General features: G+C 43.9%; 1 protein-coding gene across 2 annotated transcripts in view; it reads left to right on the plus strand.

The window, feature by feature from the left end:
- LOC122540954 (NT-3 growth factor receptor-like) overlaps nt 1–23542 on the plus strand; it is a 767468-nt gene that overhangs the window by 670147 nt on the left and 73779 nt on the right. For both annotated transcript variants that reach the window (XM_043677305.2, XM_087981472.1), the window contains 2 exons: nt 8140–8270; nt 10317–10489. In XM_043677305.2, the coding sequence (XP_043533240.1) occupies nt 8140–8270; nt 10317–10489 (304 nt within the window). The remainder of the gene's footprint in view (nt 1–8139; nt 8271–10316; nt 10490–23542) is intronic.

The raw sequence follows: 23542 nt of genomic DNA on the forward strand, positions 1-23542 counted from the left end.
GTTCGGCGACAGTGTGGGGATTAAAATAAATAAATAAATAAATAAACAGGAGCGTCAAAGGTTCTGTTCATTCTGAGAGCCGGCTCTGAGGGAGCTGGCTCAGTGTCAAGGACTCTCCACAGTAAATAAAGGGTGACTTGGTGACAGCATACCGGCCTCAGTGGAGTTAATTCACGACTGACCATCATCTTACACAACTTGCTCTGCTTCTTGTCTTCAAATTAGAAATAAAAGAACTGCATTCGTAAAGCACCTTCCACATCCTCAGTCGTCCCAAAGCAAATAGGTGCTTTTTGAAATGAAGCAATGCAAGGCTCTGTGTTTTATCCAGGCCATGTGCTGGCTGAGAAATCATTTCATTACCATTGTGCTGTTATGAAATCAATTGATACTTAATATTGCTTTGAAGCGATGTGTTTTGAAAGAGTTGTGATAAACTGATCTATTAAAAGTTCTAGGTGGATCTGAACTTTTTTGGAAAAAAAAGTTGCTGAACTGCATGTGGGCATTGACATCCTTATTTTACATAGTTTCTTGGAAATCAGGTTACTTGTGATGATTGCTTGCTTTGTTAATGATCAAGGCTTGTTTGGATAGTGTAGGCATGGAGTGTATTTGATTTTTGTTTTGGAATTAGTTGGAATGCAGCCAGCTGAAGAGGAAGCAGCTTCCCATTCAGTTCTCCTGTTTCTGAACCACTTTTGCTGTGAAATCAGGTTGGAACCCAACTGCTCTTCACGAAGAATAACTGAAAGAACTTCTCAACATTATACGTCCTCAGTAAGATATGTCTACAAAGACCCTAGAGACAACTATATGTGATTAGTGACTTGCCTACATAGAACAAAAAGCTTTGTAACATTGTGTACCTTAACCTTTTAACTGCAAAAATGATCACCATTAGCCACAAAAGTTTTTTTTTAATGAATGATGGACAGAGACTTTTTTTTACCGTTTCCTGAAGAGGTAAAAGAGATTTAGATTATCTGGAGAGATAGAAATTCAATTCCATATTCAGAATTGTTTGTGTTAATCGGGTCTGCATCTTGATTGAATGGCTTTCTTTCCAAATATCGGTCATTTTGTGTTCATTAAAGAAATCCCGGGAGACAAATCTTTGCATTCTGAGCCCATTCCAAAGCACATTTTTAATTATCCTTACTGGGAACTGGATCAAACAATTCAACATATGTTCTGACCTGTCAAATGGTGAGATTAGGAAAATAGCTTTGTACTCGCATCCCTGTCCTAACACTGGTCACATGGGTGTTCAGGTCTTGTGTAGGTTGTAGTAGGAGGGGAATAAGGAAATAATTGGGTAACAAGGTACTACTGTAATACAGTGGAAGAACTCTCGACATCCTGGGACACCGCCAGCGTGGACAACTGCCCCATAGTTTAAGAGATTGTCCCTTATTTTACCTTTCCTTGACCATTCAGTCAGTAATCTCTGGGCCAGCCTGTGGAAGATTGACTCTGTCAATCTTCTCTTCACATTTTGTTTGTCTTCTGACCACATGCCGTGTCTCCCCCGAAACATTCTTATTGTGACTAATACCCAAAATTGAACACAAAGACATCCAATTGGGCCGAAACTCAGGCATTGGCCTCCATTCCATTGGCAATCTGGAAGTGACTGTGTAAGTGGTCGCTATTGTTGCTGCATGAATCTCCACCACAGCTCATCATGGTGTAAGCACCATCTGAGTTGTCGTCACCAGCTTCTTTCCTACTCGCATCTGCAGTCTGAAGCCAGACTTCCATGAGGATGGCAGGCAATTCCGGCCTCTAAACTACCTGGGACAATCCACTCACTGGAGCAACCAATCAGGGAAAGGTCATTCCCATAAGTAGAATGAAAGAAAATGAAGAGGACCTGTACCTCAACCACAGGCCAGTACTTTCCAGTGCTTGTTATTGATAGGGTCAATGATGACGTCTGGGTTCAAGACCCAACAGCTCCAGAGTTGTATGATAAAATCTCTAAACAGGTTGATTTAAGTATCTTCGCCCAGCCTGAGACCAGGAGGGCTTTTGCTGGATCCGGGAGTTCTGTCTACATGGTCTAGAATTGCATTGTCATTGGACATGAATGGGTCTGAGGAGAGGATTGGAGGCAGCTACAACAAAATGCTCTGTGATTGTCTACAGCATTGTCCCTTTGGTTCACAATATTTCCCTCATTTGGTCATGTTGTCTAAAGTTTGAATAGATGCTTCCTGCCCTTTACCGTGGTCGAATTAATGAAGGTCTTGCTTTCTCTGTGGCCTCAATAGTCTCTGAATGTTGTAATTCCATCAGAAGTTGTCTTCTTAAGCTTCCAATTTGCCCTGTTATCACTTTTTACTTCTGTCTTTGTGACGTTCCTTAGACTCATGGTGCACACCCATAGCTATGCTTAATCTGAGCTGCAAGTACTTACTTCTAGAATTCTCAGCCAGTAAACTGCACCTTTTTATTGCTACTTAAGAGCTTTTAACTTTACCGAACAAGTCTCCAGTGTCTAATCACTTTGGCTGAACCTTGATAAGAATCACTCCTACAGACCAACATCACCATGTATTCCATCTGCATGGAGTTTCTAACTCGCACTCATTGCTGCACATCTCTTACCAGGTCTGAAACATTTTCTATTGTTGATTGTAGATTCTGCCTTTTGTTGAATCTTACCTCGAGGTTTGCTTCTACAGGGCTCTTGAATATTCGGCTCTCACTGCTGCTGGTGTTTTGCTGGAGCAGCCTTTTTAAATCTGTAGATGAAATTCTGAAGATCTCCATGGGGTAGGGGCAGTGGGGCTGCCGAAAGTATGGTTCCGCACCATGGGCCAATCTGCAGTGGGAAGAGGGGAGGCTTCAATATAATCCACATTAAATGTGCCACATCATCCTGTGCACTGTGACCTGCAACAAGTAATGAGACAAGGTGCTGAATGCTGAGGATGGGTTGGCGTGGGGGTGGGGGGTGGTAGGGAAATAAGATTGGTCTTCAGAGAAGGAGGAGGACACTGGGGATGAGGAAGCTCTCCTTCTCCATGAGAGAGCTCAGCTGCATGCACATTACGAGCCAGACAGGAGCTGACTGATCTCCATTTCCACTCATGAGAGCTGGCTGTAGAAGACCATCATGGAGTGTTAGATCGTCACTGGCCATGATGCCAGATCTGCAGCTTCTGTCTGCTTTGTGTCTGGCTGTAAATAAAAGCCCATGTTGGAATTTTCTGATTGTGAGTGTGATGCTGGACAATGACAAACTCCGGCTCTGTAGTGGGCACTTTGGTGGTGATTTAGAGAGGGTGCTTAGACAGGATGTAGCTAAGGACAGATAATCTGCGTGGCCCAGCGATTACACGGTGACTGAGGTGACAGTGTGGGCGATAGCATATCAGCCACGAGGGCTCTGTGCTGTGACCAGCCTGGCTTTATGGCTTTGTCCCATGACATTGCCGGTGAGAGGCAACACCAGATTGCCGACACTTGTCTGTGTGAACAGCAATCTGTTAAAGAGTACACTAGGGATGGGGCAAGAATCAGATGAGAGGAAAGAGAGTGGGCCAGGATAGGTAGTTAATGAGGCAGGTTTGGTAAACTATGACAAAAGAATCTTGCAAGGCCTCATGACAAAACTACTCTCCAAAAATCTCAACAGAACTGATACTAAGCCAAAAACTGTCAGATTTATCTTTATGTGGAACATCTTGAAGTTATTCCTTCTGCATCCAAAGCTGCCTCCCCCCGACCCAATTCCATGATTATATCAGACAGTGCTTAATGCATATCTCAGCATTAACGCTTTCACACCTGAACATCCTTATTTTCCTGGAAGTAACCAATTAGGAAGATGTTTCCAGAAGACCTGTCCAATTAACATAGAACATAGGACAAAGAACATTACAGCGCAGTGCAGACTCTCGACATTGCACCAACCTGTGAAACCAAACTGAAGCCCATCTAACCTGTACTATTCCATTATCATCCTTATGCCCATCCAATGACCATTTAAATGCCCTTAAAGTTGGTGACTCTACTACAGTTGCAGGCAGGGCATTCCATGCCGCTACCACTCTCTGAGTAAAGACACTACCTCTGCCATCTGTTCTGTATCTATCTTCCCTTAATTTAAAGCTATGTCAAGTTGTGCTGACCATCCCATCTGAGGAAAAAGGCTCCCACTGTCCACCCTATCAAATCTCTGATTATCTTATGTATCTCAATTAAGTCACCTCTCAACCTTCTTCTCTGTAACAAAAAAACAGCCTTACGTCCCTCAGGCTTTCCTCACAAAACCTCCCTCCATACCAGGCAACATCCTAGTAAATCTCCTCTGAACCCTTCCAAAGCTTCCACATCCTTCCTATAATGAGGTCACCAGAACTGTGGGCAATGCTCCAAATGTGGCCAGCTTTGTACAGCTGTAGCATGACCTCATGGCTTCGAAACACAATCCCTCTACCAATTAAGGATGGAAAACAATAGGAAGGCCCATAGCCATGACTGGGATTCCCACTGGAAGAAGGAGATGCTGCACAGGAAGGCGGGCGACCGTGAGAGCGCCTGAAGATGGTGGTGTCCCTGAACGAACTTTCAAGCTGTACAAGAGAAGGGAGGTTGAATGTCAGACCAGATCAGGGAGAAGGATATCCCCTGTACAGCTTCTGACTCCCACAGCTTCAGGCTGGGTGAGTGGGGAGGTGGTGGGGGGCATCTGGCATCAGGAAGATCCCAGCAGCATTTACCTACGTTACCCACTATTTGAGCCTAAAGTGACTCAAATCCAATAGTAGCAAACTGCAGGTGCTGGAACCCCAAAATAAAAACAGAAAATGCTCAAAGTGCTCAGCAGGTTTTGAGGGACAGCAGAGTGAGACAAGGACAGAAGAAAGGTCTGTGATTGGGTGGAAGACAAGAGAGATTTCAGGCTGTCATACCTGCTCCATTTCAATAATCACGGGAATGTTGCAGCACAGAGGGAGACCATTTGGCCCATTGTGTTTGGTTACCTTTTCATGGCTTTTCCCCATTTGCAACCCTAGGTACATCATCTATTTCTTAATTTCCTTTCTTGCCTGATTCCCATTGATCTTAGAACCTACTCTCCTGTCATTCATTCTCTCCTATCTTACACCATAACTCCTTTCCTGAAATACTTACTCTGTGAAGTAAGTGGTACATACTAGGGAGTCACCCCGACATGAGAATCTGTAATTGTCCTTGTGATCCTGTCCTGTTTAATGGTAATTCATCAATATTTGTTGTCTTCGTCTGTTCACCGATCTCTGTAATGGTGCTGGATTGCTTATGTCTGTGGCTGGAGCCAGAAAGTCAAATGACTAACTGCACACTCAGAGGCCTCCAAAAGATGTGAGTTCTTTGTAAACGCAGCACAAACAATATAAGTTCTGTAAATAAAATGTTTAGATTTTGAACTGCATCGCTCTGCGATATGGACGTAAAGCAGCTCCATCCAAACATACAAGTTCTCAGTTCTGCAGGACTGGGAAAATTCAGCTTATCATCTTCAACAACAAATTGTAGATCATAGTCTATAAATGAGACAGTAGGTTCCTAATCTGAGATAAGGGGCCCCATCACTTCTTCCATCTCTTGCCCCCACTCCCAATCTCCACTCCACACACTCCTACTCTTTGTGTATATAGGTCATTCTGCTATAACATATGTTTTGGCAGCGCAAATTAGCTATAACACAATTGACAAATTGTGGATGTTGTTTGGATAATGCAAACTTTCTACTGAAAGGGAATATTTTCTATTAGCGATCTTCTACAGCAGGATTGTCGATAGTGGCTTTCCATAGACTGATTTCCTATATCGTGAGGTCACAGAGGAGCATAATTGTCACGTTATAGCAGTCCGACCTGCCTTCACTTTCAAACTGACTGTATTGTGTGAGAAATCAGCAGCTTTTACAATATTGGCAGGAAGGAGACATCTTTGATATGGAACTAAATTGCAGAGAAAAGAAAATTGATTCATTTGGACGTCATCAGTTAAATAACTCTGAGCTGGTGTGGGGAAAGTCCTTTTGTATTAGTGTGGAATTGAAAGAGCTAATCCAAGCAGGAACCAGTAATCAAGATCAGAGCGGCTGTTTCTCCCTGGCTGTCGGATACAGATCCATTGCCAATGATCGAGTGGCTGTGCATGTAAAGTATGGCTTGACAATAGCAGAGAACTTCTCAGGATTCCCAGCCCATTGCTCTTCATATCCTTTCACTTGTGTCAGGTCAATCCCCGTTTAACTCTCTGGCTGCCCATATAGATTCCCAGCTTTCACGAGGTGTGCTTGCTAGCAGACTGTCTGTGTGATTGAGTCTCTGTGGGGTTGTTGTCCTTACACACATATGTTGTCTGGAACCTTGCATCCATGTGACTGCTCTGAGAGGCTCTGCTGTGTTTATTGCTGTATATTTAACAAAGCATTTTACAGCCTGAGAGGTCACGGCGCTTTGTATCTGTGTTTCATGTAGCATTAACATTCTTGCAGATTGTCACACCAGAATTGGCAGGAACTTTTCAGTTTGTTGAACTCCAGCATCATACATTTGACAAACCAAAGCGAGTTGAGTCTCTGTTGTTTCTGTTGATTTTTCTGTTATCCCCCAACTTATTTAAAATTTCCAGCACTGCAATTGCTTCTGCTGTTTCTTTTGGGGTATGTTTCCCCTTCCCATACACATACACAGCATGGAATCTGTCCAAAAATAGCAGCATTATTCCTTGCTGTCAGGTTTAGTGGATTGATACTCTCTTCCAACTTGGTCTGTCAGGGAGAAGGTACAGAAGGTTGAACACACATTTCAACAAATTCAAGAACAGCTTCTTCCCTGTTGTTATTAGACTGCTGAATGGACCTCTCTAATTTCAAATCTAATGTTGACCTAGCTTTTGTGCATCTACTATCCAGTCATCATCTTGTATGCCTCACTCTGTCCAAGCACCTTATGATCTGTATGTCTTTGTTTGTTATGATCTACCTTTACTGCTCACAACACAAAACTTTTCACTGTACTTACATACATGTGACAACAATAAATCAAATCAAATCAAATCAAATGACAGATCTTGATTTCAGCCAATACGAACCTGAGATTAAACTTAGCAACTCGCTCCATTTGGTCCCAGGAAAGATGTGGCAAATGTATTTCTTCCAATGGTCAACCTTAGCACAAGTACATTTGAGGATTTAAAAAGTAATTTTCTACTGTAACTCAATCTGCAAAGATAGCATTTGGAGTGTGGTCCTTCTTACAATTAGGTATCCACACTTTTCTCTTCACAGATGGCTCTTGTGTATTTCCAATATAATCTGCCCTTAATTCCGACTTTCCACGACTTACAATTCCCAATTCTTTAAACTTTCTATGATAGTATCATTGGTGACCTGCCTATCAGGGGCTGACACACACTGCCGATCCTGTGTTTGAGTTCATCAAGAGTAGAAAGAATGCCTCTGGTTAGTTCCATTTCGTTTCTCACTATTATAACATGGTGATAGGTTGCAGATTTAGTCTTGCCCCTTCGCTGATTCATACATGTGCCATCTGCCTGCCAGCCTGAGTGCCTAATCTTTGTTAGTGAGCCCATCGCAGCCGAGTCCAATTCTGCTTCTTGTATGACAGCCACACACTTTCTGTCAGGGGTCAGACAGTGATCAGGAAAAGGAACCTTTCTAACGGACGGTAGGGACCAGGAGGAAAAATCACAGTCTCCCAAACTCAAGCCAATAATGCTGGGATTGCTCAGCAGGTCAATCATTGTAGAGAGGAATAGATTTACACTTCAGAGACAAAGACCTATCTCAGAATTCGTATTTATTTTATTGGTGGGTTGATCTGCTTAACCAGGCTGGTTTGCCCTGGGGTTACTAGTGGCTGGACGAGACAGTTCCCCTAGTAATTGGCAGCAGCGTACACCCCCCCCCCAACCCCCCACTTCCACACCACCCCCAACCCTTACTCCTTTCAACTTCATTTATAAGAAGCTTTTGCCAGGTAATAGAGGATTAATTTCATACTGTATAAGACTGCAGGTGCTGAATGGGGACCATCTGAATCTGTATCTAACCTGCTGTGTTTGGCTGAATCTCACACATTCACTGATTTGGTCATTTTGCTCTCACAGACGTCCAGCACATCAAGAGGAGGGACATCGTTTTGAAACGAGAGCTGGGTGAAGGAGCTTTCGGGAAAGTTTTCTTGGCCGAATGTTACAATTTGAGCCCAACTAAGGACAAGATGCTGGTGGCAGTTAAGGTGAGTGCATCATCTGCGCTGAAGATGACATTGAATTCTCCTGCTCATTGTAAAATCCTGTCATTGTTTGTTGCAGAATAGCTTTTAATCCTCATTGTACTTGGCTATCCAAGTGCTGAATATGAACTGGTTAGCTTGATGACTTAAGCTAAGATCTAATATCAAACTCTGGTCAAATCTCCAGAGCAGAATGGGGGGCCAGAGCCTGGGGCAATTCGACTCTGCAGTGGTGGGAGGTTGACGGTCTATGGACTGCAAACAACTTTGGCTGTAGGTCCTGGCCTCGCCTTATTTGACCAGAGTTGGATAACTTATCTCAGCCGCTTGAAGTCAGAGAGATTCACCCAGAAGGACCCAATACTAGCACGATCTGTGTCACCTCAAGTAGCACTAGTGTCCATTGAACGCACTGTGTATTCATCTGATAAGATGGAATCCTCTGCTAGCTCCTTGGTGTGACCTTTTGAAAGATGCAACTACCACTTTGAAGGACTCGGCTTTTGGCATGCTTGCATTGAGGATAGGAGTTGGGATGTCTTGTTATGGTAAGGCCACATTTGGAGTACTGCATGCTATCCTGGTTGCCCTACTATAGAAAAGATATTATTAAGCTATAAAGAGTGCATAAAAATTTACAAGGATGCTACTTGGACTGAATTATAAGGAGAAGCATGATCAGCTAGGACTCTTTCCCTGGAGAGTAAGAGACCAAGGTGGGGGGGGGGGGGGGGGTGGGGGGGGGGGGGGGGGGCATTTAGTCATTTACAAATTCATGAGAAACATAGATAGCCAATGGCTTTCCCCATGGTAGCTGAAGTCTAAAACTAGAAGGCACAGGTTTAAAGTGAGAAGGGAAAGATACAAAAGGGTCCAGAGAGCAATTTTTTCACACAAAGGGTGGTGAGTGTCTGGAGTGTCTGGAGTGAGCTGCCAGAGGTACTGGTGGAGGGGAGTACAATTTTGTCGTTTAACAATTTGGAATGGTACATGGATGGGATAGGTCTAGAGGGATATGGTCCAAACGCAGGTAAATGGGACTAGATTAATTGTGAAAACTGAGTGGCATGTACAAGTTCAGCCAAAGGGCCTGTTTCCATGCTGTAAACCTCTGTGACTCTATAACGTGTGGACTGATATTGGGAGAAGTTTATTCATGGCATTTATATCCTCCTACCTTTCACTTTAAGCAAGCATGTCCTGAAATTTCTTTGTGTAAGGCTGTTTAAATTATATCATTGCATTTTGAGAACTTCGCCAAAACCTGTTTAGAGCACCACCCAATAAAGAAGGTGGCCATTTTGTCCGTACTGCCTTTGCTTGCTCCTTGGAGAAGCTATGCAATTAAACCCACTCCTGTGATCTTTTTCCTGGCCCTGCAATTGATTCCTTTTCAAACAAATATCCGGTGCACTTCTGAAAAGTAGTATTGAATCTGCCACTAACATCATTCCATGCAGTGCACCCAGTACACATTGCATCAAAAGAAAAATTATTTATCCCATCTTGAGTGAATTTGCAAACTGTCTTTAATCAGTGTCCTGACTATTCTTTCAAGCAGCTGAAAATGTATTGCTGGAAAAGTGCAGCAGGTCAGGCAGCATCCAAGGAACAGGAGAATCTTCTGGAAGGGCTTATGCCCGAAACGTCGATTCTCCTGTTCTTTAGATGCTGCCTGACCTGCTGTGCTTTTCCAGCAACACATTTTCAGCTCTGATCTCCAGCATCTGCAGTCCTCACTTTCTCCTATTCTATCAAGCACGCTGAGTCTGAGCATCAATATTAAATCTCCTCTTTCCTTCCTGCATTCTAATGTGAACAATCCCAAGTCCACAATCTCTTCATAGCTCAAGTTCCTCAATGTCAGTTTCATTCTAACAAAACCTCTGTTGCTCCCTTTCCAAAGCCTCGATATCCTTTCTGAAGTGTGCGGCTCAGATTGGACACGGTACACCCGCTGAGGCCCACACACTGGTTACAATGGTTTACATAGCATCCTTGCTCAAGGATGATCATGCCAGTGTAACTGTGACCCTCCTCACTCTGCAGACTCTGAAAGACGCCACCGTCTCAGCACGGAAAGACTTCCAACGAGAAGCCGAGCTCCTGACCAATCTTCGGCATGAGCACATTGTGAAATTCTATGGTGTCTGTGTTGATGGCGATCCCCTCATCATGGTTTTTGAATACATGAAGAATGGAGACTTGAACAAGTTCCTGAGGTAAGTGCATTATCCACAAGTTGTTAGAGCTACAATGATGCATGACAAATAAAAGATAGGAAAGTATAGCTTCAGGCAATTTTGAGAGTCGCTAATTTAAGTCTTGTGTTCCATTTAAATTCTTAATTGTAAGATTCAAGATTAGATAATGGGTTTTAATTTAATTGCAAAATATACAGATGGAACTAGGTACCATAATAATTTCATTGATGTAAATGTAATTTGGATGTCTCTGACCAGAGATTTAACTGTTTTTCCATGACTAATTTGCTGAGCATTTTCATTGCATGTATGAGACTCTTACATATGAATGGAGAATGGTTTTTATTCCAAGTGTCTGACTGACATGGTTCCCACAATGAGGGATAATCGAGTAATGTAAACTAAATAAAAGTCTTAACATTCATCCAACACGTACTTTGTCCAACAGGCTCATAGTGCAGTCAGTTTATAATCTCTATCCAGTTATATTGTGGTCAGTTTACAGTCACTGCCTAGTAATCTTTGTTGTTTCTCTTTGTTCATTCAAAGGGTGAGGGTGCCGCTGAATAGGCAACATTTATTACCCATCCCTATTTGCCCAGAGGGTAGTTAAGAGTCAACCACATTGCTGTGAGTCTGAAGTGACATGGAAGCTGACCAAGTAAGGAAGGCAGTTTCCTTCCCTAAAGGACATGAATGAACCAGATGGGTTTTTCTGACAATCAGCAATGCATTCATGGTCATCATTAGACTCTTAGTTCCAGATATTTATTGAATTCAAATTCCACTATCTGCTGCAGCAGGATTCAAACACCCCCAAATAATATTTGGGTCTTTGAGTTAACAGTCAAGCAATAATACCACGAGACATTGCCTCCCAGTTTTGAGTCAGTTTGCAGTCACTGTTGTTGTTGTGGTCAGTCTACGGTCACTGTCCAGTCATCTTGTGGTCAATTTAGGGTCAGTTCATACTTACTGTCCAGTCAGTTTATGATCAGTAAAAAAGTATGAGAACTGTGACAGAAGTTGTCATTCTGCTAAGGATTCGAATCAGCAGACATCGCTGGCTAGCACAAAGTGTCAAAGATTTGAGTTTAAATCGACAAAAATCAACATTTGTGTGGCAATGTGTTTGTCCAAAATCCTCCTATTCCTGCAAAGAGGAAGAATGATATCTCAGGGCCTTCATTTTGTGCCCACCCCCCAGCTTCGCTCAGCACGTTAGCTTCCACATGCACTGCTTGTTGAGACCATGGTAATTATATTGGAATCTAATCAAAGTGATAGGGCGCCATCAGTCCAAATACCTGATATGCCCCATTTAAAATTGTTTTTTATTCATTCATGGCATGAGGGCGTTACTGGATGGGCCAGCATTTATTGCCCATCCCTCGTTGCCCAGAGGGCAGTTGAGAGTCAACCATATTGCTCTGGAGTCACATGTAGTCCAGACTAGGTAAGGATGGCAGTTTCCTTCCCTAAAGGACTTTAGTGAACCAGATGGGCTTTTCTGAACAATCAATTCATGGTCATCGTTAGATGATTGATTCCAGATATTTATTGAACAAATTCCACCATCTGCTGTGGCAGGATTTGAACCCAGGTCCCTAGAATATTACCTGGGCCTCTGATTAACAGTCCAGCAAGAATACCACGAGGCCATTGTCTCCTCTGTGGGCTGTCTTAGCTGCACAACGGATAACAACACTAAATCTTCAACCAGCAGAGGCGGCATGTGCTAAGTGTGGTGCTACCCTTTTTATTTACTTTTCATTGTACGTAAGGAATTAAAAATCCTCTAACCTCTGTGCCTGTGATTGTATCAGGAACACCACGCACGTACATCTCAGAATTGAATTTGAACACCCAATGTAAGCAACTGAGGAAATTGGTTTAAAAATAGGGGCAAAATTGGAACATTGTACATTTTGCATAAAGCAGCAGAGCCGAGTAATTTAATTTCTGCTTGCATTGAATGTTAAATTTGTTTGCGGTGCAGCTAAGCATAAATATCAACTAAATTTTCCCTAACACTTATTATGTCTTTACTGTGGGTTTGATGAAGTTTGACAGCAACTACAGAGTGTCTCAGCACCAACATCTGCTCAGCAAGGAAATGTTCCAGGAGTACGTTACTTCATTTTATGTTTACATTTATTTTCATTTTATTATGGCATGGTTTTCATCTGCTGTATTGGAATGCACTGGAGGAGATTTACCATCGTTGAGGTGCTGCATTGTGAATGTGTTCAGCTGTGTATTATAGAGTCATAGAGTCATAGAGATGTACAGCATGGAAACAAACCCTTCGGTCCAACCCGTCCATGCCAACCAGATATCCCAACCCAATCTAGTCCCACTTGCCAGCACCCGGCCCATATCCCTCCAAACCCTTCCTATTCATATACCCATCCAAATGCCTCTTAAATGTTGCAATTGTACCAGCCTCCACCACTTCCTCTGGCAGCTCATTCCATACACGTACCACCCTCTGTGTGAAAAAGTTGCCTCTTAGGTCTCTTTTATATCTTTCCCCTCTCACTTTAAACCTATGCCCTCTAGAACTGGACTCCCCCCACCCCAGGGAAAAGACTTTGTCTATTTATCCTATCCATGCCCCTCATGATTTTATAAACATCTATAAAGTCACCCCTCAGCCTCCGACACTCCAGGGAAAACAGCCCCAGCCTGTTCAGCCTCTCCTTATAGCTCAAATCCTCCAACCCTGGCAACATCCTTGTAAATCTTTTCTGAACACTTTCAAGTTTCAAACCATCCTTCCAATGGGGAAAAGTTGTTGGTTATCTGTGCTTCTGATGATTTTATAGATCTCTATAAGGTCACCTCTCAGTCTCTCACACTCCATGGAAAAAAGTCCCAGCCTATCCAGCCTCTCCTTACCACACAAACCTTCCAGTCCAGGTAGCATCCTGGTAAATCTCTTTTGCATTCTTTCTAGTTTAACAATGTCCTTTCAATACTCGGGTGACCAGAACTGCATGCTGTACTTCAAATGTGGCCTGTTGTTTCCAATGCTCAGGAATTGTCAGGAAAAGAATTTTTGCAATAGAATGTAATTTGCAGTGCTCTCCACTTATCGGGCCAGATGATCAGTATCATGGAAATTAATGGCATTCAGGGGAACAATTAAGTGATTTTATTTAATTTCTAAGAAATGCAAATAAATTAAGGAACTAAACATGGATGGCAGATGGATTTTAATATTGATAAATGTGAGATAATCAACACTGAAATAGCTAAATTCTTCTTAGACTGATAAACAGTGGACCTGAGATCATACCCATCAGCCAGTGTACCCTAAAGTGGATCTAGACAAGCATCAGAATAGCAAATGCTAATTAACTCCACGTCACCGGATCCACGCTGAACATAAAGTGGATCTTTTACATAACAACAACTCATTTTTTATGGTGTCATTCATGGAATAAAATATACTAGGACACTTCACCAGGAGTTCTATTGGACAAAATTTGACACCAGGCCACATTTGGTTTATTAGTTCAGATGACCAAGAGTTTGGTCAAAGAGGTAGATTTTAAGATGTGTCTTAAAGGAGGAAAAGGATGTAGAGATGTGGGGTGAGAATTTCCGAGCTTCAGGATTTCAGCTCACTGGCACCTGCAGCAATCGGAATGTGGTTAAGACTGCTTCTGAATCCAGATTGAAAGGGACAAAGAAGGTTCTGAGGGTTGCAAAGCTGAAAGAGGTTGCAGAGTTAGGGAGAGGTGAGAACAGGGAGGGATTTGAAAACAGGTATGAAAGTTTTAAAGTTAGTGTCGCTTAATCAGAAGCTAATGCAGATCAGTGAGTGGGGACTCGGGGTGAACTGGATGTGATGCAGCTTAGGAGATAGGTAGCACTCTCTTGAAGGATACTAAGCCTATGGAAAGTGCAACGATTATCCAGGGAGCTTCCATATGTCAAGTGTATTTTTCAGCAGTCTCAGGTTCAGCAGCTCATCTCTCCATTAGATAATCTATGTGGTTGACCCTTGGGGGACAGGGATACACTCTCATGATCTGGCTAATGACTTCAGTGAGGAATCTCCCAACAGAGGCACTAGTGAGGCACAGTTGGAGTCAGTTGTAGCCTGGACTGCTAGCTCAGAGCTAGCCATCAGTGGAGTCAGCGGGAGGTTCGATTGCCTTGGTCTGCAGCCATCCTTCAGTAAGTCCCAGCAAGGCTCCACTGGGCTGTCAATGGTGGTCTGTGCTCGGCAAAACATGGTGCTGTAGGGAGGACTGAAGCTGATGGCACCAATGGAAGACGAGAAGGTGCAGCCAAGTGCAACTGCTGGGGCCTGCTTGACAATATAATGATGTCCCAATCCCAGCATACTTCACCCGAGAGGTCTGCTCACAGCATTGAATCCTTCTTACGGCGATCCCTGTGAGTGCTGCTGGGATCTCTGTGGTTCGAAAAGCTTCAGTGATGAATTGGTCACATCTACCGGCCCACTCTCCAGCATTCACTTTTTGGTGAAGAATCCAAAGTGGGCTATGGGAATGAGAAACCATAAAGCGCACAAATTAGACAGTCAAGTTCACCAGGTGGAGATGGATACTGCACATGCTGAAATGAGGCTGGGAGCGAGGGGGAGTTGAATGCTGGAGTTGATTGATGTGGGTGTCCTGGAGATGTTCTCTGAAGCGCTCTGCGAGAAGGTGTCCAGTCTCCCCAATGTAGAGGAGATCGCTTTGGGAGCAACGGATACAATAAATGACACGTGTGGAGGTGCAGATGAAACCTTGATGGATGTGGAAGGCTTCTTTGGGGACTTGGATGGAGGTAAGGGGGGAGGTGTGGGCAGGGATTTTGCAATTCCTGTGGTGGCAGGGGAAGGTGCCGGGAGGGGAGGGTGGGTTGTTGGGGGCGTGGACCTGACCAGGTCTTTGTGGAAAGCGGGTAGGGGAGGGGTGGGAAATATATCTCTGGTGGTGGGGTCCATTTGAAGGTGGCGGAAATGTCAGCTGATGATGCGATTTATGTGGAGGTTGGTGCAGTGGAAGGTGAGGACCAGGGGGGTTCTGTCTTTGTTGCAGTTGGAGAGCAGAGGTGCGGGACGTGGATGAGATGCATTGGAGGGCATGTTCAACCAAGTGGGAGGGAAAATTGCGGTCTTTAAAGAAGGAGGTCGTCTGGTGTGTTCCATGGTGGAGCTTGTCCTGGAAGCAGATGCAGCAGAGGCGGAGGAATTGGGAATGCGGGATAGCATTTTTGCAGGAGGTAGGGTGGGAGGAGGTGTAATCCAGGAGCTGTGAGAGTCAGTGGGTTTGTCAGAGGAAAGTCTGCAGCTGTGCTATGTCTGGCATTCCTCGAGGCATAACAGATGTTGAGAGCTTGGCACGGGTGGTTCTTAAAACAAGCTGATCCAAATTTGTAAAAAAATGTCAGTGTTGAGTCGGTCAGGTGAACCTAGGTTCAGGGTGGAATGTGTTCAACCTCTTCATGGGAGCACGAGGTGGCACCAATGCAGTCATCAATGTAGCAGAGGAAAAAGCGAGGAGTGGTATTGGTGTAACTGCGGAAGATGGACTGTTCTGCTGAGCCCAATATTAATGCTCTCATGCTGAAACCTACCACTATCCGCTTTCCACAAAGACTGTTCCCTCCGTGACTACCTGGTCAGGTCCATGCCACCTAACAACCCACCCTACCCTTCCGGCACCTTCTCCTGCCATTGCAGGAATTGCAAAATCCATGCCCACACCTCCCCCCTCTCACCTCTATCAAAGTTTCACTTGCACTTCCACCAATGTAATTTCTTGTATCCGTTGCTCCTGATGTGGCCTCCTCTACATTAGAGAGACTGGACACCTTCTTGCAGAGCACTTCAGAGAACACCTCTGGGACACCCGCACCAATCAGCCCCACTGCCCCGTGGCCAAACATTTCAATTCCCCCACCCGCTCTGCCGAGGACATGCAGGTCCTGGGCTTCCTCCATCATCACTACCTCACCACCTGATGCCTGAAGGAAGAACGCCTCATCTTCCGCCTCAGGACTCTCAAACCCCAGTGCATCAATGTGGACTTCACCAGTTTCCTGATATCCCCTCCCCCCACAATTCCAACATTCCAGCTCAGCACTACCATCATGACCTGTCCTACCTGTCAATCTTCCTTCCCACCTATCTGCTCCACACTCCTCTCTGGCCTATCAACTTTGCCCCCATTTCCAACCACCTATTGCAGTCTCAGCTACCTTCTCCCCAGCCCCACCCCCCTTCCCATTTATCTCTCTATCCCCACGGCTCCCAACCTCATTCCCGATGAAGGGCTTGTGCCCAAAACATCGATTTTCCTGCTCCGCGGATGCTGCCTGACCTGCTGTGCTTTTCCAGCACCACTCTAATTGCAGCAAGGATATAGATAAGATGCCACCTTTGTAACTTTGATATCAATCTTTTCTCTCCCAATGTCAGTCCTTAGTTTCTGGATGTAAATCTTTTGTCCTCCTGATGCTGGTCCTCTGTTTTCCAATAAGAACCCTCAGTGTCACTGCTGTTAATCTCCTGTTTCCCTGATGTCTCTGACTCCAGATATTGATATCACATCCTTCATAATTCATGAAAGTGACTTAGAGATCATCGGTAGAAAGAATTTTGAGTTTTGCAAAGATGAAGCTTTGAAATAGGAACACCAAGGACTCAAAAAAGTTGTAAAATCAGCTGATTCAATATTAATGCTTTTGTGCTGAAACCCTCAAGCAATGTTTACAAGTGCGGATGCTGCATCCATATTTCCTATGTTGTACAGGGATGCTCAGTCTGACTGACAGGGTTGGGAAGGGGGACTATTCAGAATGGGCCAAAAAAATGATGAATACAGCAAGTAGCAAATCAGCTTCCAGTGCCCCAGGCAGACCCAGTTCATCTTGATTGGTGAGCAACTTTGAACAACATTTTAATAACGATCTCAGAAATACTGAAGGGCTGCAGCATGAAAGCTATGAAGAAGTGAAATAACTTCTGTAATCATGATTACTTTCATTGAGAAGGACAAGGGCAACAGATACATGGGAACACCACCATTTGCAAATTCGCCTCCAAGCCACTCACCACCCAAACTTGGAAATATATCGTCACTCCTTCACTGTCACTTGGTCAAATTTCTGAAATTCTCTCCTGAAGGGCATTGTGGGTCTACCTCCAGCAGGTGGACTGCAGTGGTTCAAGAAGGTAGCTCACCCCCATCTTCTCAAGGGCAACTAGGGATCGGCAATAAATGCTGGCCCAGCCAGTGATGTCCATTTTCCACGAGGGAGTATGAAAAAAATTGGTCCAGTTCACTCAAAGAATTGTTAGTGAATTCTTTCCTGTGCAGTTTTATCTAATAAAGCTATGCTTTCTGTTCATGGTGAAAGCACTTTTGCACACATATATAATAACTCAACTACCTATAAGCTTTGTAATTGCTTATATATATATGGGCACCTGAGAATGTTTTAATTTACTCAGGCTTGCATAGAATTACATACAAGCAATCTGGAAACACAGAGAGACTCATGCTCCCTCCTGTTTGTGTATGACAGAGAGCTGTGAACACAGTCCAGTCCATCACACAAACCAGCCCCATCCATTGATTCCATCTATACTTCCCACTGCATCAGAAAAGAACCAACATAATGAAACACTGTGGAAGAAAGTGAGGACTACAAATGCTGGAGATCAGAGTTGAGAGTGTGGTGCTGGAAAAGCACAGTGGGTCATGCAGCATCCGAGGAGCAGGAGAATCAACATTTTAGGCATAAGTCCTTCATCAGCAAAGACTCTTCCATCCTCCTCCATCAGGCAGAAGATATAAAAGTTTGAATACATGTACAAATAGATTCAAGAACAACTTCTCCTCCATTGTTATCAGACTTCTGAATGGACCTCTCAAATCTTAATTCTGATCTCTCTCTCTCTCTCTCTCTCTGCACCTTCTCTGTGGCTGTAACACTGTATTCTGCACATTGTTCTGCTACTCCAATGCACTTTGTATGGTACAATCTGCCTGTTTAACACGCAAAACAACACTTTTCACTGTATCTCAGTATATGTGGCAATAATCAATCAATCAGTGAAGAAGTTTTATGTAATGTTGTCATCTTATGCATCTCCTCTCATGATGAAGGATTCTTAGATTCAGATTGACACAGATGAATATGGAACTGGCACTCAAGTTGCTGGTGTTCGGAAGAAGGTCTGTGCTACGTCTGGCATTCCTCGAGGCATGACAGATGTTGAGAGCTTGGCACAGGTGGTTCTTAAACCAAGCTGATCCAAATTTCAATACTGGGATCTACGGTGGGCCAGTTGGCTGCAGTGTTCTCACAAGAGGTGTGTGAGCAAGGTTTGTGAGGCTTTTTTTCAGGGTGGCCTTCTATCATTTGTACTCTCAGTCCTGATACCGCTTGTTCTGTAACAGTTCCACAAAGAAGATCTACTCAGCTATTCTATTGCCATTAATATGGGAGCCATGGCTTGGCAATTTAAATTGAATTTTCTGGAGGACCGTCTCCACACTGTTGAGCCCAGCATAATAGACAAGGATGTCATTTTTAATTTTGTCTTGTCACCCAATTCTCTTAATGGACAGCAGGTGCCTTTGGTGGAAAAGCAGACCCAGGATGCATGCACTGACAGGTTAGTGTGTATACTTAAATAGACATCCATGTGCTCATTCAGTCACACAATCACACTTATAAACACTCACATCCACAGTAATAGACATGCACTTTCACATATAAACACCTGCATACAGGTACACAATAACAGGTTCACATTCATACACTCTCACGTTCAGACATGCTCACACTCACGCACATTCTAACACTCATGAACACTCAATCACGCTCACACACATACTTTCTCACTCACACACATGCACACTCTCACATACACACTCTCTCATGCACACACACACACACTCACTCACGCACATACACATATACAAATGCACATGCACACATACAAGTACACATGTGCCCTTGCAAACACACAAGCATATGCGCATGCACACATGCACGCACACAAGCGCGCACACACACACGCGCACACACACAGTCACGTACACTTAAGCACAACTCTGGGAGAATTTTCTGGAGGGATCGGGGTTCTTGTTTGCCTCCTGCTGAGTGACTCTTATTGCTTCCTCTGGCCATTCTGGTTAGGATCAGGTGCTCCTTAGACATTTAAGTGACCACCAGAAAGCCTTCTTTCCGACCAATGACCCCAGGAGTAGAAATGCCTCCCACTGCTCTTTTGCTCACCTGCAGGTCTAGGGAGTCAGTGAATGCTGTCAGAGTGAAATGTAGTGGAGGCCCAGAATCAAGCAATGAGGCAGGCCAGAGGTGAGTGGTGGTGAAAGGGGCTCTGCTGAGTGAGGATAGTGGAGGAGGGAAGATGATAGCAAGGGCTCTCAACTGAAGCCTCCTTTCTTCTTCCCAAAGCTGGGCCACTGGATCTGGTACTGAGTGCCTTTGAATGGGAGAAGTCCATATTCCCCCACCATAAGGAACCCCTATAGGGTCATTAATTGCTCATTTAGGAGTTTTAATTAATGGTGCAGCGGGAGACCTGGCCACAGACCTTCATGCCCCAACTCCTTGTTGGAGAGGGAAAGATGGCAGAGTGCCTCCTGCCTGATTAATTGCCCTCCCTATTTCCTAACATTCCATCAGAGTATATACAAGTCCATGCACATTGTCTCTTTTCCATTTCCACATTTACAAATACACTTATACCCACAGAATGTGTCAATTATGCCTCGACAAACCTCTGGAACCACTCCAAGGCCAATACATCTTTCCTAAGACATGGAGCCCGGAATTGCTCACAATACTCTAAATGTTGTCTGACCAGAGCCTTATAAAGTCTCAGAAGTATTTCCCTGCTTTTATATTCTAGTCCTTTTGAAATAAACATTATATTTGCCTTTCTAACTACCAATTTAACCTACAAGTAAACCTTCAGAAAATCCTGGATTAGGACTCCTAAGAACTTTTGCACTTCAGATTTCTGAATTTTCTCCCCATTTAGAAAATAGCCCATGCCTCTATTCTCCCTACCAAAATACATGACCTCACACTTTCACATATTGTATTCCACGTGCCACTTCTTTGCACCCCCACCCCCAAATCTCTCTAAATCCTTCTGCAGCCTCCCCATCTCCTCCATACTCCCTGTCCCACACTGATCTTCATACCGTCTGCAAACTTAGCCAGAATGCCCTCAGTTCCTTCATCTAGATCATGAATATTTAAAGTGAAAACTTGTGGTCCCAACACTGAGCCTTGTGGAACACCACTTATCACCGGCTGCCACCCTGAGAAGGACCCTTTTATCCCCACTCTCTGCTTTCTGCCAGACAGCTAGGCTTCTGTCCCTGCTAGTACCTTGATTCTGACACCATGAGCCCTTACCTTATGCAGCAGCCTCCTATGTGGCATCTTATCAAAGGCCTTCTGTAATTCCAAATAGATAATATCCATTGGCTCTCCTTGGTCTAACCTGCTCATTACCACCTCAAAGAATTCCAACAGATTTGTGAGGCATGCTGACTTTGCACTTCCAAGTATTCAGAAATGTCATCCTTCAAAATAGATTTCAGGATCCTACCCACAACCGGGGTCAGACTAATCGGCCTTTAATTTCATGTCTTTTGCTTCACTTCCTTCTTGAACAGAGGGTCACGTTAGTGATTTTCCAATCCTCTGGGACCCTTCCTGGCTCCAGTGATTCCTAAAAGATCACCACGAACACCTCCACTAACTCTTCAACTATTTCCTTCAGAACTCTGGGGTGTAGTCCATCTGATCCAAATGATTTATCCACTATCAGACCTTTCAGTTTTTTTAGCACCTTCTGCTTGGTGATGGCTACCATACTTGCCTCTGCCCCCCAAACTGTCTTGAATTTTTGGGATGCTACTCATGTCTTCCACCATGCAGATTGACGCTTCAGTTTCCCTGCCATTTCCTTGTTCCCCGTTACTACTTCTCCAGCATCACTTTCCATGGCCTAATGTCCACGTTTTGCCTTTCTTTTGCCCTTTATATATCTAAACCCTTATAATCTTGCTTTATATTACTGGCTAGACTACCCTCATATTTAATCTTCTCACTCCTTATTTATTTCTTCATTGTCTTCTGTTGATCTTTGTAATCTTCCTGATCCTCTGGCCTCCCACTGCCTTTCACAACATTATATGCTTTCTCTTTTACTTCGATACTTTTCCTGACTTCTCTGGTCAGCCATGGTTGCCTCCTCCTCCATATGCCATGCTTCTTTCTCCTTGAGATGATTTTTTGCTGTGTTGCCTGAATTATTCCCAGAAACTCCTGCCATCACTGTTCCATTATCTTTCCTGCTCAGCTCCTCTCCCAGTCAATTTTGGTCAGCTCTTCACTCATGCCTCTGAAGTTGTCTTTATTCAATTGTAATACTGTTACATCTGATTCCACCTTGTCCCTGTCAAATTTCAGAGTAAATTCTATCATGTTATCATCATTGCCTCCTAAGTGTTCCTTTACTTTAAGCTCCCTGATTAAGTCTGCCTCATTGCACAACACTAAATCCAGTATTGCCTGTTCCTTAGTGGGTTCCACCACAAGCTGCTCCAAAAAACCATTTCACAGACATTCCACAAGTGGATCCCTTTCTTGCAATCCACTACCAACCTGATTTTCCCAGTCCACCTGCATATTGAAATCCCCCATGATCACTATAAACTTGCATTTCTTACACACTTTTTCTATCTCCTGGTGTATCTTGTGCCCCAGCTCCTGACTATTGTTTGGAGGCATGTATATAACTCCCATTATGGCTTGTTGACCTTTGCGGTTCCTCAACTCTACCCTATAGACCTGCATTTCCAATGGCTAATCCACATTGACTGTACATCCCTGGACATATTGGCAATTTAACATGGCCAATCCATCTAACCTGCACATCTTTGGACTGTGGGAAGAAACCAGAGCACCCGGTGATACAAGGAGAATGTTTAAACTCTACCCGAGGCTGGAATCAAACCTGGGTCCATGACATTGTAAGGCAGCAGTGCTAACCACTGAGCCACCATGTTGTTTGTGTTCTTTCCTTTCCTAGTTCCTTGACCAAGCTTCTAGTCATCCTTTCTGACATCTCTTTGTGGGATCGATTTCAAGCTTTATTTAATAACGATCCAATGAAATCCCTTGGAATATTTTGCTATATTAAAACCACAATATAAATATCAGCCTTTGTGGTTGTATGGAACACTGGTTTGCTGAATTCTTTCAAGAAAGAGTTGGACTTCTTTGTAGATGCAGCAGAGATCACTTTTTGGAAGAGGTATAAGAGTCATGTCTGATTAATGAGGGTCAGAATGTTAGACAACATTTGATTGCCTAAGTGGCAAGGTTGGGGGGGGGGGTCGGGGGGGATGCAGAATTTTCCAGATTTCTCCCCTCAGTTGAGTGGGTTGAGAGGGTTTTCAGTCCTTCCCAGGGGATTCCATGGGGTGGGCGGGCTGCAGAGTGGTTATATTTATAACTGTGAATGCAGGTTTCGTGTAGCCAGTGGGTCTTACTCGGTTTGTCATTTCTCATATGTTTGTGCGCTCCTCAGTTTGAAGCAGCTACCAGCAGCTATCACTATGAAGCACTCCACTCTTTGTTACTGTCAGGAGTATCTTCTGTCACTGCTACTGGAGAATAGATTGTTAGCATTTCAGAAAAGAGGTTGGAATTAATTAGTCATGTCTGCCCTGTGTCTTAACTACAGTCTTCAGTCTTCATTCTGAAATCCTTAATACCCTTGCCCTACAAAAATCTATTGATCTCATTTTTGATCTCCTTTTTCAATGACTGGATTCCTGATTTCCATTCCCTTTGGTTGTGAAGACATTGCCTTTGACCCCCCACTCCCCAAACAGCCTCACTCTAACTTCAAGGTTCTGTTTCTTTGCTCTGAACTCTCCAGCAAAAGAGAGTTTCTCTCTGCCTACTCCGTCAAATTTTCTAATCTTGGTAGACACCTCAAGGACATCACACATTCTGTATTCTGTATTCAAAAGGAATGCAAGC

The sequence above is a fragment of the Chiloscyllium plagiosum genome, unplaced genomic scaffold (assembly GCF_037043375.1).
Source record: "Chiloscyllium plagiosum isolate Xiang-an unplaced genomic scaffold, Cpla_swu_hap1 HiC_scaffold_39, whole genome shotgun sequence".
Classification (NCBI taxonomy): Eukaryota; Metazoa; Chordata; class Chondrichthyes; order Orectolobiformes; family Hemiscylliidae; genus Chiloscyllium; species Chiloscyllium plagiosum.